Raw genomic sequence first — 16354 nt, 5'->3', positions numbered from 1 at the left:
GTTGATGCTAATCTTATGCTAATGCTAACAATGGCCTCATATATTCAATGTCCTTTAAACTATTGTCTTTCAACAGTTTCACAATTCATTCTAATCAACCTAATAATTATGACAAGACAACCCTCACTATTGTTATTGGTTTCACTAATTGCACTGTTTTGTCCACATAACCTGTTTCAAGCATTCATGACATTACATTGAAGGCACAGTGATGCCGAAACGTTGGCGTTTTACCCAATAAATCACTGGGAGTTTATGACTCTGTTTTTATAGCTTAAAGTTTATTCACCATTAGTCAGCAGCTCTACACTAAATAAGTTTCTATGGGTGTGCGCCAGCTCATGCTTTTTAATTATTATTTTTAGAATCTAAAATAATTACTCATAAGAATCGTATAATTAGACATAGGAATCTTTTTCCTATCTATTTTTGATTCATAACCACTGCAGAATATATTCCTCACTTTTTCTGGCCGTGATGGGTTCATATTCCTGTAGGAGCCATACAACAAATTACCATGGGCATCTCTCATTTAAATTGGACCTATTAGCCTAGTAAATAGATAACCTGAAATACATACAGCCTTTGCAATATCATAGGCAGGGCTGTTTATAATACCAGTATGCAGTCAAAATTAAACAGCTGATCTTTTACATTGAAGTAGGCCTTTGTATCAAGTTATTGTCACATGCACAAGTACAGTGGAATGCCTTTGCTTGCTCGTTCCCAATAATGCAGTAATGAATATCAGTAGTGCTATCAACAAAAAAAATCAAGTAGAACAAAAGCACACAAGGAATAAAACTAACTACTGTAAGTACAGTAATATTTTTTGGGAGAGTAGCCTGCCCTAAAATGTTTCAGAATTCATGGCAAGTCCATCATATTTAGGTTGGGGGGGGCGGGAGTCTATATAAAACATTGTTACGGACAACCCCGACAACATGGGCCATACATAGAGCACAAATTTACCCAAGCTGAAAGTATCAGACTCCATCTGCCAGTGGAGACCCTGAGGGAAATTCCACAGTACCAAAATTATACTTTGACTCTTATTTTTTTTCTTATTTTTTTTTACTTTAAAAATAAAATGTATGCCAAACAAAAACCATTGATTTCAAAGTTTAACAATCCATACAAATCTATTGTTAACAATTTCAACAAAGAGAAAGAGAGGAGAGTTTGTCCAGACTGTTTTAACACTCTTGGTTTGACCACCAGACGAATGAATGAAAGAAAACAGTTACCAGCTGAACATAACAGTACGCCAATGCATGTGACCCAACTGGCAATGAAGTCATTCATTTCTTAAAGACACCGTGCACTCTTTTAGAAAAGAGATTGCTTCTTCTATGCAAATGTTTTTAAAATGAGTACAAATAAAATATGTTAGCAGCTGCTATGAGAACATAAATCCTAAATGGAAGGCATTGTTTCTCATCGGTATCCCCATGAACTCAGCCAAAACAAGCTCAATAACTCATTCACACACACTCCTATTGAATAATATGCATTGACCTGTATTGTGAAGAGACTTAGGCTACATTTTGATTTACCCAGTTTATCAAGAGATTTACCATTCAAATAAATTACCATTGTTGTTTTGTATTTAGATTTTTTTTATTTTATACCATTGTTCAATTGACTCAATGCCTACATGGCTGTTTTAAGATTATGTAAATTATGTTCAAATGTAATGATATTGACCTCGGATGCCCAATGATTTTACAGCGCAGTAGCTGAGTTTATATCGGTCTGGATCAAGTGCCATTCTGTGACTTTTGCTAAATACGTCTTTTTTTTGTGGTATTGTTTTTGTATCGTTTTGGTATTGAGTATTGTGATACTAAACCTGGTATCGAAGTCAAAACACTAGGCAGTATCTTCTCACTAAGGCAAATTCTGTGTGTGTTTATACAGTGGTGTAAAGTACTTAAGTATTACTTTAAAGTATTTTTTACTTAGGTAGATGTTTATGTACTTTACTATTTATATTTTTGGCAACTTTTACTTTACTACATTGCTACATTGTACTTTTTACTCACATTTTACCTGACACCCAAAAGTACTCGTTACATTTTGAAAGCTTAGCAGTACAGGAATTTGGTCCAATTCATGCACTTACCAAGAGAACACCTCGTACGGCCTCTGATCTGAAGGACTCAAACACACATGCTTAGTTTGTAAATGATGTTTGAGTATTGGAGTGTGCCCCTGGCTAGCCGTAAATAAAAGAAAAATGGTGCTGCTTTTTATACTTAAGTACATTTTAGCAATGCCATTTACTTTTGATACTTAAGTATATTTAAAACCAAATACTTTTAGACTTTTACTCAAGTAGTATTTTACTGGGTGACTCCCTTTTATTTGAGTCAATTTCTATGAAGGCATCTTTACTTTAACTGAAGTATGACAATTGGGTACTTTTTACACCACGGTGTATAAAAATTGTTCTGATGCAAGGCTGGACGATGTTTTGAATTTAAATGTTTTTGCGCAATATTTCAAATGCCTGTATCGCAAGAATCAATGTATTTTTTATTTTCAGTTTTATGAGCATTTAGGTCCGCTTGTTCTCATGTCTTTCTGGCCTCGTCTCTTTCGCTCCTTTTGTGCTGCGTGCAATGACTGTAGGCTGGGAGCACCTTCCAATTACATACATCAAGCCCCTCGCCATGGCAGTCACAACAAAGATCACTTCCTCCTCTCTGACAACTTGCTATTCGCATTTGAGGTTTGGTCCAACAGAATCAGTCATATGGACACAGAAACACATTTAACTGTAATAGAGAAGTTACACTTTTTATGTCTCAACTCAAATTGCGTGCAGACACTAGTAAAAGAGGGGAGGTATCAATGAACATTGATTCTGAAAAATGAATTCAGTTAGTTGTACCATGTACGGCCAGCAGCATTTACTTGCCAAAGACTGTCAAGTGTGTGTTTTAATGCAATAAGCATAAAACAAAATGATAAGGAATTGGCAACGTGTTCTCATTTTGAGAAAAGGGGTAGGCTCCTTGATTTCATCATCTGAACAAAGTGGACAGGCTAACATGCTGTTTAAACAGAAGGGTGTGTGCATAACAATTCAACTGTTCTACCCTGTTAGTTAGCAAATAGATACAAGTTGGCTAAACTTGAAATATAAAGATTGGGCCTATGTTGCTACTCACTAGCACATAGGCTTGTGCTTGAGAGATTGTTTATGAGACGTGTTAATTTTCTATAATGCCTGCTACAAGAAGTTACGCCTCAATCACACCGACAGCATTTTGGTACACCCGAAGTACATTCATTTCCAATGGAACGCTGCGTTTGCCTTGCAGCATTGCGTTGCAGAGGCAGTTGCAGTGCGTCCTGTGTGGTGCATACATTGGATTTATCGAACGAATGTGTCAAACTCTATGCTTAGACGGCTTGACAGAAATGGTGGAAGGTGAATGTTGAACTTTTGCTGCACACATATCCAGATGATGCTGTGTACCATCTTGCGCAATGACGCTATCGGTGTGATCAAGGCATTAGTCATTATTAGTGAATGTGCATTATGCATGGTTATGGGGAAAAAAATAAAACCAAAAGGATATTTTTAAAGAGACTTGAAAGCCAGATCAGTGATTAGTGTGATCTCAGATCTGTAATACTGATACATGTTGGACCTCTGCCCAGGTGCTGGACATCCTCTTTCAGAGCCTACTTTAAGTTATTAGTAAAGTGTCCTCTTCCCTCTTAAGCACTAATGAAGTTAGACATACAAAATTGAGCAATCACAAAGTGGTGAAGGAAGTGTACAGAATGAGACTGTGCTGTCAAACATCTTACTTTTTGATACTCTAGGCTCATTCGGTACTTTTGGGCTCAGCCTTGCAGAGAGACTTCGCCTGCCTCCGTCTGCACTCACTCAGTCCACTTGACAAAACAGAGCTAGCTTTATCCTGATTGGCGGGTCTCACAGTGACGGTACAATGCCTCAGGCTATTAAAATGGCTACTCTTTCTGGCTGTGCAGTGCCAAAGAACCAGGAAACTATCCTATTGATTGAATATTAGACAAACTTGGTGACCTTACTTCATTTGGTTTATTTTCTCACCTTGTCCAACAAGCAACTAATGTAAAATCTCCAACAATGTAATAACTCATTTAGGCCAACTGTATAACATAAATAAAATAAATCTGCTGCATAACACACAATGAGTAATTTGTTTGCATTGTTCTACTGCCATCGATCTTAGTTTACCAACAGGAAATGCATTCCTGATTGGCTTAAGACATACTTCATAACAAGAAGTAGATAAAAAACATATATATTTTTTTTTAAAAACACACCCTTTGGAGATGACAGAGTAATAAAACTATTAGTTAATATATGCTACCAGGATCTAGGGTTAGGCTAACTGTAAAGTCATCTCCAATACATCCACCTGAAACTCACATTTTCTCAATTAACTCTATTACACAATATTTTTGTAAAAAAATAAAATAATGTTCACCCTTCCTACTGGCAAGGGGGGGGGGGGAAAAAGGACCCATTTGGCACTGGAGAAGAAAAATCACACCAGCTCATCCTGCTCGTTTTGGGCAGGAGAGAAAAGCAGGTCTGGAAGGAGCTAAATTTATCTGGGCTCTATGGGAATCATAAGACATTCAGTTATTTTACACTGTATGGAGGTTGTAGTTTAGACATGGGGCAGGGAATCCCTGTTTCAGAAGGGAGTGACTTCATCAGTAGCAAGCCAACTTTAGAAGCCTGAGAAACCTCACACACTGTAGGAGTTAAAAGGTCACCCTACCATGATAAAACTGGGAGACCAGAACATAGTCTTCAGATTGCTGGGAATATCTATGTGTTTTGTTTCTATTACATTAAAAGTCATGACTAATGCCTACCGAGTGGTGCAGCGGTCTAAGGCACTGCAATGCAGTGCTAGCTGTGTCACTACAGATCCTGGTTCGAATCCAGGCTGTGTCACAGCCGGCCACGACCAGGAGATCCATGAGGCAGCGCACAATTGGCCCAGCATCATCCGGGATAGGAGAGGGTTAGGCCGGCCGGGATGTCCTTGTCCCATTGCGACTCCTGTGACGAACCGGGCGCATGCACACTGACACGGTCGCCAGGTGCACAGAGTTTCCTCCGACACATTCGTGCGGCTGGCTTCCGCGTTAAGCAGGCATTGTGTCAAGAAGCAGTGCAGCTTGGCGGGTCGTGTTTTGGAGGATGCAGTGCTCTCGATCGTCGCCTCTACTGAGTCCATACGGGAGTTGCAGCGATGGGACAAGACTAACTACCAATTGGATACCACGAAATTGGGGAGAATCATGACTAACTATGTGCTCATAGCATGTGTGTAAATGCATTTCATGAGTGCATCCCATGGCTGACACAAACTGTTTGCTAATCAGCTTGTATAAGAGGGGAATAGTGCGCACAACATTTTTCTGCAAGTGAATAATTCGAAACACTTCCACGCTGGGACATGAAGAGAACACCCGACACTTCTAGAAGTAGTACAGAGGGCCGTATAGATAACTCCCTGCAACTCTCTCATATATAAAAAGGTAAAGCACAAGGGTTATTGTTTTATGAATTAATGTAGCCTGTGTTTATCCTGTACTGGCAATCTTTATCACAGGGACATCAACAACTAAGTTATTGTTTCTTCATTTTACAGAGATTCAGTAAATAGTTTTATTCTCTGTCTAGGGTCTCCTAAGCAGGGAAATCACCCTGGTACCATCTTTCTTCTCATAATGTTTTTATAGAGTATGAGTAATGTCTTATGCAGCCACTGAATTGGTCTAGCCCAATGACAAACAATTGAAGTGATGAGCTGCTTCTTAGTTGTCAGGGTTATTTTCCTTGTCAGTAGTCACTAAAAACGTTTAGGCCTAACTCTTCACGGTAGACGGCAAACCTGATGTCATTGTTTTCAATGGGAGCATGACGGTAAATGCCATTGAAACTGGCGGTGAATGCTGTCAGCCGCCACAGTAGACAGACATTGCCGCCAAAGTTTGAATACATCATATTTTGCCATAGCATTGTTTTCTAACAGATGTTGATTTGCACTCATTGTTTACTGAAATCACCATAGCAGAGCATACCCTCATGCTGGCTTGCTTTTGCCGTCACCCTCTTTATTGCTTTCTTATCCCGCTATGCCGATACATATGACGGTTTTGGCGTCCCTAACCTAAACACAGACTTAGTGATGAAGAAGCAATCTTTCAGTGGACAATTTAAAGTAAGTGGTACAGAATATCTACTGAACTTAAATCTATTCCTGTATTAAAATGAAGTTCATAGCAGCTGAGTTAATGAAACACTGTGGCTATGTGTTGATCAAACATGTCAAGTCTGGCTCTTAAACCTTGAGCTGTAAGATGGACAGCGTGAAAGGTCCAACACCAGATCCTGGCAGCTACTGAGGAAGTGGCGACAATGGCTTGTGTAACCCTGTTGAATAGACGCAACCTAGTTTGGCTCCAAGTCAGATTGTCTCAATCTAATGGTTTGATTAAGATAAAAAGTTGTATGCCTTTTTTGCCACAAACTTTATTCTGTTGATGTGTTGAGTCAAGTGTTTATGTACACAGGCCTATCCAGCAATGTACTTAGATAAACATGTATGAATGAACTTCACTGAATGAGTTAGATAAACGTGTATGAATGAACTGGAAAACAATAACTACCGGTATGCAATGAGAGGGGGCATAGCAGGGAACAAAGTTCACAACGACTTACTCATTACTTATGTCTTACTATAGGCTACCTACATGCCTTCAGCTTTGACTAGTCCAGACCAGGACTAAACCACTTGGTTTTGTATATTTAATATGAAAAATAATATTGACCACTAACTAGTTGTCCAGTTCCTTTAGGAACACCTTTCCCCCAAGGCCACCTAAATTTGAGCCCGTTTGACAGCTTTTGACCTTCACCTGTTTGCCTCAATTGCCTGACAACTAGTTTAATAGGAAGGTCGGTTGTGGGTACGATTAAGAATTATATAGAACAAATGGGCACTGTGTGGTTAATGTCAGAGAGCTATCTCAACATGTGCAGGCGTTAACCAGAACTTGATGGTTGTTGGATTTGAAAGTTTTAGCAAACAAGCGAACTGTTATACGTGACCTAACTAGCAACTGTAGCTAAGTGTGCGGCTGAATAACTTACTGGAAACGTTCAATAGCATGTTTCGTTAACAGGGTGAATATTTTCAGGGAAACAGGGACATATGCTAGCAAGACATATGCTAGCAACAGTGTCTTGCATGTCTCATAACGTTAGTTAGTTGGCTAGTTAGCAGATAGCTAGCCAAATAGCTCGTTTTCACACAAGCAAATCTGGTAAGGTTATTTCCTCCTCTGCTTGTTGGTGAGCAAAAAAACAAATGCATAATGATGCGAATGAAATGGGTCATTGAGCCATCACTCGATTCATGGGGTAGCTAGCTCGCCTACCTTGACAGAGTCCACGGGGTACATCACCGTGTGCTCCAGGATTCCAGCCACTGCTCCTGCTGTCATGTGGATTGTCAATGAGGCATGAGGTGGTAAACTTTCGTAATCGCCGTCGCCTTCCAAAGGCTCCTCATCTTTGCCTTTAATCTCCGACATCTCCACGGTTGCCATCAGCGCGCAACTCCATGCGAGGCAGACTGGTCAAAAGGATATATTCAGACACAAGCACGGAATGAGAGGCATGGATAACCAGAACATCATTACCGAGTTCGAGCGCCTAAATGACGTCGGCAGTAAACACGATGGCTGTCTAGTTTGAGCAATGAACATCCAGAAAACCGAAAATGAGGCGGGACCAACCAGCCAATGAAAGTAGCCCAGCTAGGCATACCAAAATGAGGGTGTTCGATTGAACTCACCCGGGGGCCCGTGTAGGCATCTTTGTCATCGGCTGAAAGTTAATTTCATTCGGCGATGTCGGCTCAAAACAAAAGTGATGTAATTAAGTACGTGTAGCAATTAGTAGGATTCTGGGTTTCTCATGCAAAAGTGTTTGCTTTAAATAAAAACGCTTTATCTACCTTTCCAATGAAAATTTGTTAGAAAATTAAAACTTTTACTTTATGGAAAAGAGATGTATGTTTTGGACTATGCACCATGCTGCCTTCTTGACAAAATGACCGAGCAGCACAGATTACTGCTCGATTTGAGATGGCGCTCCTCCCACCCCGCGGCTCAGCATAATCGAATCCGCGCACTGACAGTTCTTTAAAAAATATATATATTATTTTTCATTTCACCTTTATTTAACCAGGTAGGCTAGTTAAGAACAAATTCTCATTTGCAACTGCGACCTGGCCAAGATAAAGCATAGCAGTGTGAACAGACAACAACACAGAGTTACACATGGAGTAAACAATAAACAAGCCAATAACATAGTAGAAAAAAAAGAATCTATATACATTGTGTGCAAAAGGCATGAGGAGGTAGGCAATAAATAGGCCATAGGAGTGAATAATTACAATTTAGCAGATTAACACTGGAGTGATAAATGATCAGATGAACATGTGCAGGTGGAGACACTGGTGTACAAAAGAGCAGAAAAGTAAATAAAATAAAAACAGTATGGGGATGAGGTAGGTAAATTGGGTGGGCTATATACCGCTGGACTATGTACAGCTGCAGCGATCGGTTAGCTGCTCAGTCACCAAAGTGAGCACAAAAAGGTCAAAGGTCATTGATCCCTTGTCTATTTCAAAAGTAATACATTTTTCTATGATTTTTGTCATTTTTACCCTTACTAAATAATAACCGACAATGCCACTAGAATACCGCATGAGGAAGCATTTAAAATCCCCTCAACATTAGCTGAGGGCTGATGCTAGCATGGAGTACAAGGAGTGGAACATTAGCTAAACCAAAGAGGAAGACAGAGGTCCAACTCGGCAGAAAATCTAGTTGTCTCCGTCCAAGCATGGAGTTTTTGTATGGAGGTCAATAGGGTACCACAGTATGAGCCATAATTACCATATAATCTGGCGGTCAAACAGGGAAACGGTTCCAATCATTTTTCCACCATTCATTTTTCCCATAGGGGATTTTAGAAAGAAGTAAAATAAGTGCTGTGTTTTGTGTAGGCTTACCCTGGCGTGATATTTTGATAATCGTGTAAATCTCTCTAGGACAAGGTTACTTTTATCAATACATTGGCCTGTACCCTACATTACTTTAAATGGACAATTCTGTGAACTTTCTTGTGCAAGTTTTAAATTGACATAATACCTGTTAGCAAAGGTGTCAGCTAGAGATGACGTATAGGAACTTGCAGGGATTTGTAGTTTTGACCTTAACCATGTAAATCTCTCTTGGACAACAAAATGTCATGCCAGGGTAAACCTACATGAAACATAGCCCTTATTTTAAAATGACTGGAACATTTCCCTGTTTGACCACTAAGATTAATGTGTATAATGACACCTCCACTGTGGGGCTCTATCAGACTGTTGAATTTGGTTAAAAAAAATGTTTTTATTGTTTATTTCATTAAACACAAGTTTCATAATTCTTAAATTGTACCAAGTGTACTGATTGAGACTTCCGGCACCGACAGAGATGGCCACGTCGCTTCGCGTTCCCAGGAAACTATGCAGTATTTCGTTTTTTTACATGTTATTTCTTACATTGTTACCGCAGGTAATCTTAGGTTTTATTACATACAGTCGGGAGGAACTAACTATTGGATATAAGAGCTAAGTCAACTCACCAACATTACGACCAGGAATACGACTTTCCCGAAGCAGATCCTCTGTTTTGCCCACCTCGCAATTCAAAGAGACACGAGAGGTATGTGGCAGTATCTACAGTCAATCACAGATTACAAAAAGAAAACCAGCCCCATCGCGGACCAGGATGTCTTGCTCCCAGACAGGGTAAACAACTTCTTTGCTCGCTTTGAGGACAATACAGTGCCACTGACACGGCCCGCTACCAAAACCTGCGGACTCTCCTTCACTGCAGCCGACGTGAGTAAAACCCTCACAAGGCTGCAGGCCCAGACAGCATCCCCAGCCGTGTCCTCAGAGCATGCGCAGACCAGCTGGCTGGTGTGTTTAAGGACATATTCAATCAATCCTTATCCCAGTCTGCTGTTCCCACAAGCTTCAAGAGGGCCACCATTGTTCCTGTTCCCAAGAAAGCTAAGGTAACTGAGCAAAACGACTGAGCACTCACTTCTGTCATCATGAAGTGCTTTGAGAGACTAGTCAAGGACCATATCACCTCCACCCTACCTGACACCCAGAACCCACTCCAATTTGCTTACCGCCCCAATAGGTCCACAGACGACGCAATCGCAACCACACTGCACACTGCCCTAATTCATCTGGACAAGAGGAATACCTATGTGAGAATACTGTTCATCAACTACAGCTCATCATTTAACACCATAGTACCTTCCAAGCTCATCATTAAGCTTGGGGCCCTGGGTCTGAACCTCGCCCTGTGCAGCTGGGTCCTGGACTTCCTGACCGGCCACACCCCAGCTGGTGAAGGTAGGAAACAATACCTCCACTTTGCTGATTCTCAACACGGGGCCCCACAAGGGTGCATGCTCAGCCCCCTCCTGTACTCCCTGTTAACTCATGACTGCGTGGCCACGCACGCCTCCAACTCAATCATCAAGTTTGCAGACGACACAACAGTAGTAGGCCTGATTACCAACATTGACGAGACAGCCTACAAGGAGGTGGTGAGGGCCCTGGGAGAGTGGTACCAGGAAAATAACCTCTCACTCAACATCAACAAAACAAAGGAGCTGATCGTAGACTTCAAGAAATGGCAAAGGGAGCACGCCCCTATCCACATCAACGGAACCACAGTGGAGACGGTGAAACACTTAAAGTTCCTCGGCGTACACATCACTGACGATCTGAAATGGTCCACCCACACAGACAGGGTGCTGAGTGAAGAAGGAGCAACAGTGCCTCTTCAACCTCAGGAAGCTGAAGAAATTTGTCTTGGTCCCTAACACCCTCACAATTCAGATCATCCTGTCTGACTGTATCACTGCCTGATACGGCAACTGCACCGCCCGCAACCGCAGGGCTCTCCAGAGGGTGGTGCAGTCTGCCCAACACATCACTGGGGGAAAACTACCTGCTCTTCAGGACACCTACAGCACCCGATGTCACAGGAAGGCCAAAAAGTTCAACAAGGACATCAACCACCCAAGCTACGGCCTGTTCACCCCACAATCATCCAGAGGGCTAGGTCAGTATAGGTACAACGGACTGAAAAACAGCTTCAATCTCAAGGCCATCAGACTGTTAAATAGCCATCACTAGCCGTCTTCCACCCGATTACGTAAATAATTTGTTCTTAACTGTCTTGCCTAGTTAAATAAAGGTCAAAAAATACAATTGTTTTCATAATTTAAAATTATATACTAATTAAATGTAGATATTCAAGTGCCTAGATTGCCTCTGACCAACATCATCTCACTCCCCTTACATGCAGATGTTCAGCCCCACTGCTGGTCATGTGGGTGGTAGTCATATGAATTAGCCTTGTGTCAATTTCATGCCCTTTACAGTGTACAGCATTTTAACAAAAAGGAGCAGCATATCAATCCTTTGGTTTCAGATACTCTAGAAATACCAGAACAGGAGTTAATCAATCACAGTTGGTCTGGGATCTTTCAATGGGAGGTTTACTGCTCCAAATCTTCTGTAATGTAGTTTTGGTTCAAAATGGCCTCTAACAACCAAAAAAGCTCAACACGTGTGTTCATAACCCATTCTCACATTTTCTACATTACATCGCTCAGTAATTTGTTATCCGGACTTCTGCAATCCACTGACTCTGGTTGCAGACCAGAAGTAAAAATTTCACTTTGAGATCAAATTAGGCCCACCAGTGCAAACCTTAGTTGTGGCAACAGGAACATTTAATTCGCTTCTGGCAGTTTGATGTTGACTGACATCTAATTTCAAGAAGCATTTATTTTGACGAATGGCGGCGCATTTTTCAAATCGAGGACGAGGAAGAGAGAATATTAACGTTGTTAGCGAGATACAGAAGAATAAGAAGAACATACAGAAGAATATATCATATTTCCACAGCTCCACGAGCTCTTTAAAGAGATTGGCGAAAGCATCATATTAAGTTTTAATGTTTAGCATCAGGTTTAGGTTTCCTGAACAATTTTTACGAAAGTTGATTCGCTGTCTAAGTTAATGTTAGTTAATGTTAGACCTTTGGCAGACAGTTAACAGGATAACAGGATAAGATAACAGGATAAGAGAGATCGGTTCACAATATAGCCTAACATTATGTTTACATCTGTGCTAGTAATAGACACATTAGCTAATAGACACATTAGTTACATTATACGAATGTTTAGCTAATGTGGGGTAACTAGTAGGCTACAGCTGTCAGTGTTCAGCAAGTTTTTTTTAATAATATGTTTATTATTTTACAATAAAAAATAAAATAAAAAAGACAGCAATACTAACAATGACATTCATTGTACTGTTGAATGGGATGGCCAATTTAGAGGACAAAACAAAACTTAACTCACACATACACAAAATAAAACTAAATCCTATTAGGTGGTACATGTATAGGAAGACAGCATATAGTCATTACAAGCAGTGTAGTTAAGCCAAAAATAAATATTGAGTGGAGTACAGCACAGAGTAGCAGCAGATCGTCAACCCAGTTATGAAGCGGGACTAGACCATTTATCCAGTATCGGCTGCCATATTTTGTAAAACATTGGACTTCTATTGGAGGTATTGTATTGAATCTTTTCCATATGTATTACGTTCCCTAAATCCCGTAACCACATTTCAAAGGTAGGTACAGTCTCCAGTTTCCAAATTGCAATATGAGCCTTTTGGCTAATAGAGTACAGAGAGAGACAGCTTTCCCTTCGTGATTATTCCCATCAACTGTGCAAAACAGAGCGGTCAATGGGTCTGGGGCTAGAACTCTATCAAAGGCTCTAGATAAATAATAAAAAAATGAGAGCCCAGTAAACATGTCCCCTCATCCTGCTTGCACCTCTCACACAGTGGTGAGGTGTCCGGGAATATTTTATGCAGTTTTACTTTTGAGTAATGTAACCTGTGTATCACCTTAAACTGTACAAGGTTGTGTCTGGCATTCACTGAACTGTGGTTTATATTCCTGAGAGCTTCTACCCAGTCCTCATCTGAGATTTCTGAGCCAAGTTCTTGTTCCCAAGCCCTTTTAATGGTGTCTGTGGATACCTCTATGTGGGCTTGTAGCACATCATACAGTCTAGAGACCAACCCTTTTGAATGGGGTTTGACAAGGATCAAGCTATCTAATGTAGGACTATTTGGCTTCATGCCATACTGTGGGATATGTGTCCTTACGAAATTCCTGATTTGGAGGTATCTGAAAAAATGTGTTGTTGGCATGTTGAACTTTCCCTGTAATTGTTGAAATGAAGCTAACTGACCATCTATGTATAGATTACCAATTGTTGTGAGCCCCTTCTCCCTCCACTGTGAAAACACCACATCATCCAATGCGGGGTAGAAAGCATGATTCAGGCAAATCAGACTGTCAATGTATACAGTGGGTATGTTAAGAAAATACCTAATCTGTTTCCAGATCCTAAGCGTTTGACAAATGACTGGGTTAGAGTCATAAGTGGATTTTTTCACATATGATGGGCTATTAGTGTTCAGCAAGTTAACATTCAGCAATTTGAAATCCATTATCTCAGTTATATTTTCATACTTGAACTCAAAAGGAACAATTGTTATTATCGATATGTTAACATTACTCAAAAGATTACCACAGTTTGCAGATAGCCTGTTTGCTATCGTAAAGTTGTAAGACATTTTAGCTAGCTAAATGACTTACTGGAGAGTAGGGCCAGCCATGATCTAACTAGTAACGCACTGCAGAGTAGTCCTAGCCATGATCTAACTAGTAACTTACTGCAGAGTAGTCCTAGCCATGATCTAACTAGTAACTTACTGCAGAGTAGTCCTAGCCATGATCTAACTATTAATTTAGGCCGGTAGTTGATTTTAACGTACAGTTATGATAAAGGGGATTTATAATTGAGATTGAGATTTAACTAAAATGTGGGTAATTGGATGCTTAGATATAACCATAGACTGTATTATTTTTGCATTGAGTCAATTAAACAGGAAAAGAAAGGCAGAGATATCATACTTCTGTTCTAAAAGGACCCAATGGTAAGCCAGGCCTACTTTAAACTACACATTTTAGTTAGCAGCTGTTAGTATCTAATCTTGTGGATCCCTTAATTATACATTTCCATAGAAGTATGACACATTATTTAACGTGTATTTCAGACATGTTTGCAAACATTTCCTAGAACTCTTTCAGGAGCTTTCAACAGCTCCTGGTATAAGGACAATTCATGACTTGAATATTCTGTAAGTCAAGATTCATTTTTCTCTGCCCAATAAACCTGAATCTGCCTTCACATCACAGTTGAAAGATTCTGGGTTTAAGCTCCATTCGAGGGCAGAGCATCATATCAATGCTATGTATGCTTGGGATCAGCATAAAAGGGCTATTGACAGCAACTCATCAATGTTAGATGTCATAAATAAGGACCGGGAAAAGAAAGTGAAGGAAAACTGTACTTACATTAAAACAATTGCAGATGTGCTCCTAGTAACTGCCACTCAAAATATAGCACAGAGAGGTCAGAGAGTCTGATGACTCTCACAACAAGGGTCATTTTTTGACAATCTTAGAAGAAATAGCAACATATGACCCTCTCATAGAGAAAAGGATGAATGCATGTGGCAATGCTAAGTACACAAGCCACCAAATCCAGAACAAAGTTCTTGAGGGCTTAGCTGAGATGGTACAAAGTGAAATAATAAGAGAAGTAAAAGAAAGTGAAGTTTTTAGTGTAGAAAAAAGAACAAATGGCTTTAGTTGTGAGGTACTATTATAACGGGACCATCCACAAAAGCTTTTTACACTTTGTCAGCTGAAGCTTAGATGCAGCAGGTCTCACAAAATGTATAATTGATTGCCTTGAAAAACATGGTCTGGGCTACATGGCATGCTGTAATCTGAGGGACAGTCTTCCAGCAGTTCTGAGAGTGCTACAGGGTATCACACTTGAAAATAGTGGTGATAGATCAGTGGAGGCAAGCGGCCTTCTTTCTCAGATAGATTTACATTTCATAGGGCTTTTGGTTACCTTTTGCAAAGTGCTTGGTGATGCCAAATGTCTTTCTGACTTGCTCCTATCAAGCTCTCTTGACCTAGCAAGGGCTGTGGATCTAATAGGTGCCCTTAGACACATTACAGGACTACAGAAGTGAGGGTTACTTTGGAGAACTATGGAAAGAGGTTGAAGAGATTGTACACTTATTTTGCAGTGCTCTGCAAACAGTGTGTAAAACAAGCTTAAGATTTCACGACTCATTGATGATGAGCACTGTAGTACAGAAAAATAGTGACCATAGTAATGGTGAGAGCTTCCAAAGAGCTATCTTTTATCAGGTGCTTGACAGTCTCACAGCTGAGCTGCAGAGGTGTTTTTCAAAGAAGAATTGCAAGATAATGCAAGGGGTCCAGTCTCTCAACCCAAAGAATACGTTCTTGATTGAGGAGCCTCTGTTTGCCTTTGCTCAGACCTTTGAGCCAGATTTAGAGGACCTCAACATGAGGTTCATCAAACCAAGTGGCTTCTTGATAGGAGAGAGAATAGTGGAAGGTACAGAATGTCTACTCTCCTTGACTTTGTGTTTCTAGAACCTTATAAAGAGGTCTTCCATGAGCTATTTTGACTTTGTAAGATTTCTGTTACACCCGTCAGCAGTGCTTCTTGCGAGAGAAGCTTCTCAGCTTTAAAATGAATTAAAACCCACTTTAGGACAACAATGGTTGATGACAGGTTAAGTCACCTCGGAATTCTCAGTGTTGAGTCAAGGAGGGCACGCTCCCTCAACATGGATGATTTTGTGAAACATTTTGCCAGTTCTCACCAGAACCACAGAATTATGCTGTTTTAAATCTACCTAGGATAATTTGGTCCCTCTGGTCATGATTAAAACCTGCACTGTGTACTAGCTAGTACACTGACATCCTAAAATAACAAATCCAAAGGGTATCATGTAACACAGATTTAATTTGGTCTTGATTAGGCCAATTCCAAAACTATTCTTTGCTACTAGTTAACCTAATATATATGAGCATAAATATGATACTGTAAATTTGTAATATTACTGGGCACCAAATTATTTTTATTTTTCAAGTCCATTTCTGCTTTATACCCGGTATGTCAAATTGCAGTAAGTTGACCTTTTTGTAAATAAACTATGCAATTTATGTAACACACAAATGCTATCTTATCGCC

General features: G+C 40.2%; 1 protein-coding gene across 1 annotated transcript in view; it reads right to left on the bottom strand.

The window, feature by feature from the left end:
* LOC110525637 (mitoferrin-1) overlaps positions 1 to 8158 on the bottom strand; it is a 29874-nt gene extending 21716 nt beyond the window's left edge. Inside the window, exon 1 of the mRNA XM_090237441.1 lies at positions 7468 to 8158. Within this exon, the coding sequence (XP_090093567.1) occupies positions 7468 to 7638 (171 nt within the window). The 5' untranslated portion in view covers positions 7639 to 8158. The remainder of the gene's footprint in view (positions 1 to 7467) is intronic.
* Positions 8159 to 16354: the final 8196 nt, after the last annotated feature.

This window comes from Oncorhynchus mykiss, chromosome 6 (genome assembly GCF_057628025.1).
Source record: "Oncorhynchus mykiss isolate SJ-2025 chromosome 6, ASM5762802v1, whole genome shotgun sequence".
NCBI classification, from domain to species: domain Eukaryota; kingdom Metazoa; phylum Chordata; class Actinopteri; order Salmoniformes; family Salmonidae; genus Oncorhynchus; species Oncorhynchus mykiss.
This window is presented reverse-complemented; position numbering and strand designations above follow the sequence as displayed.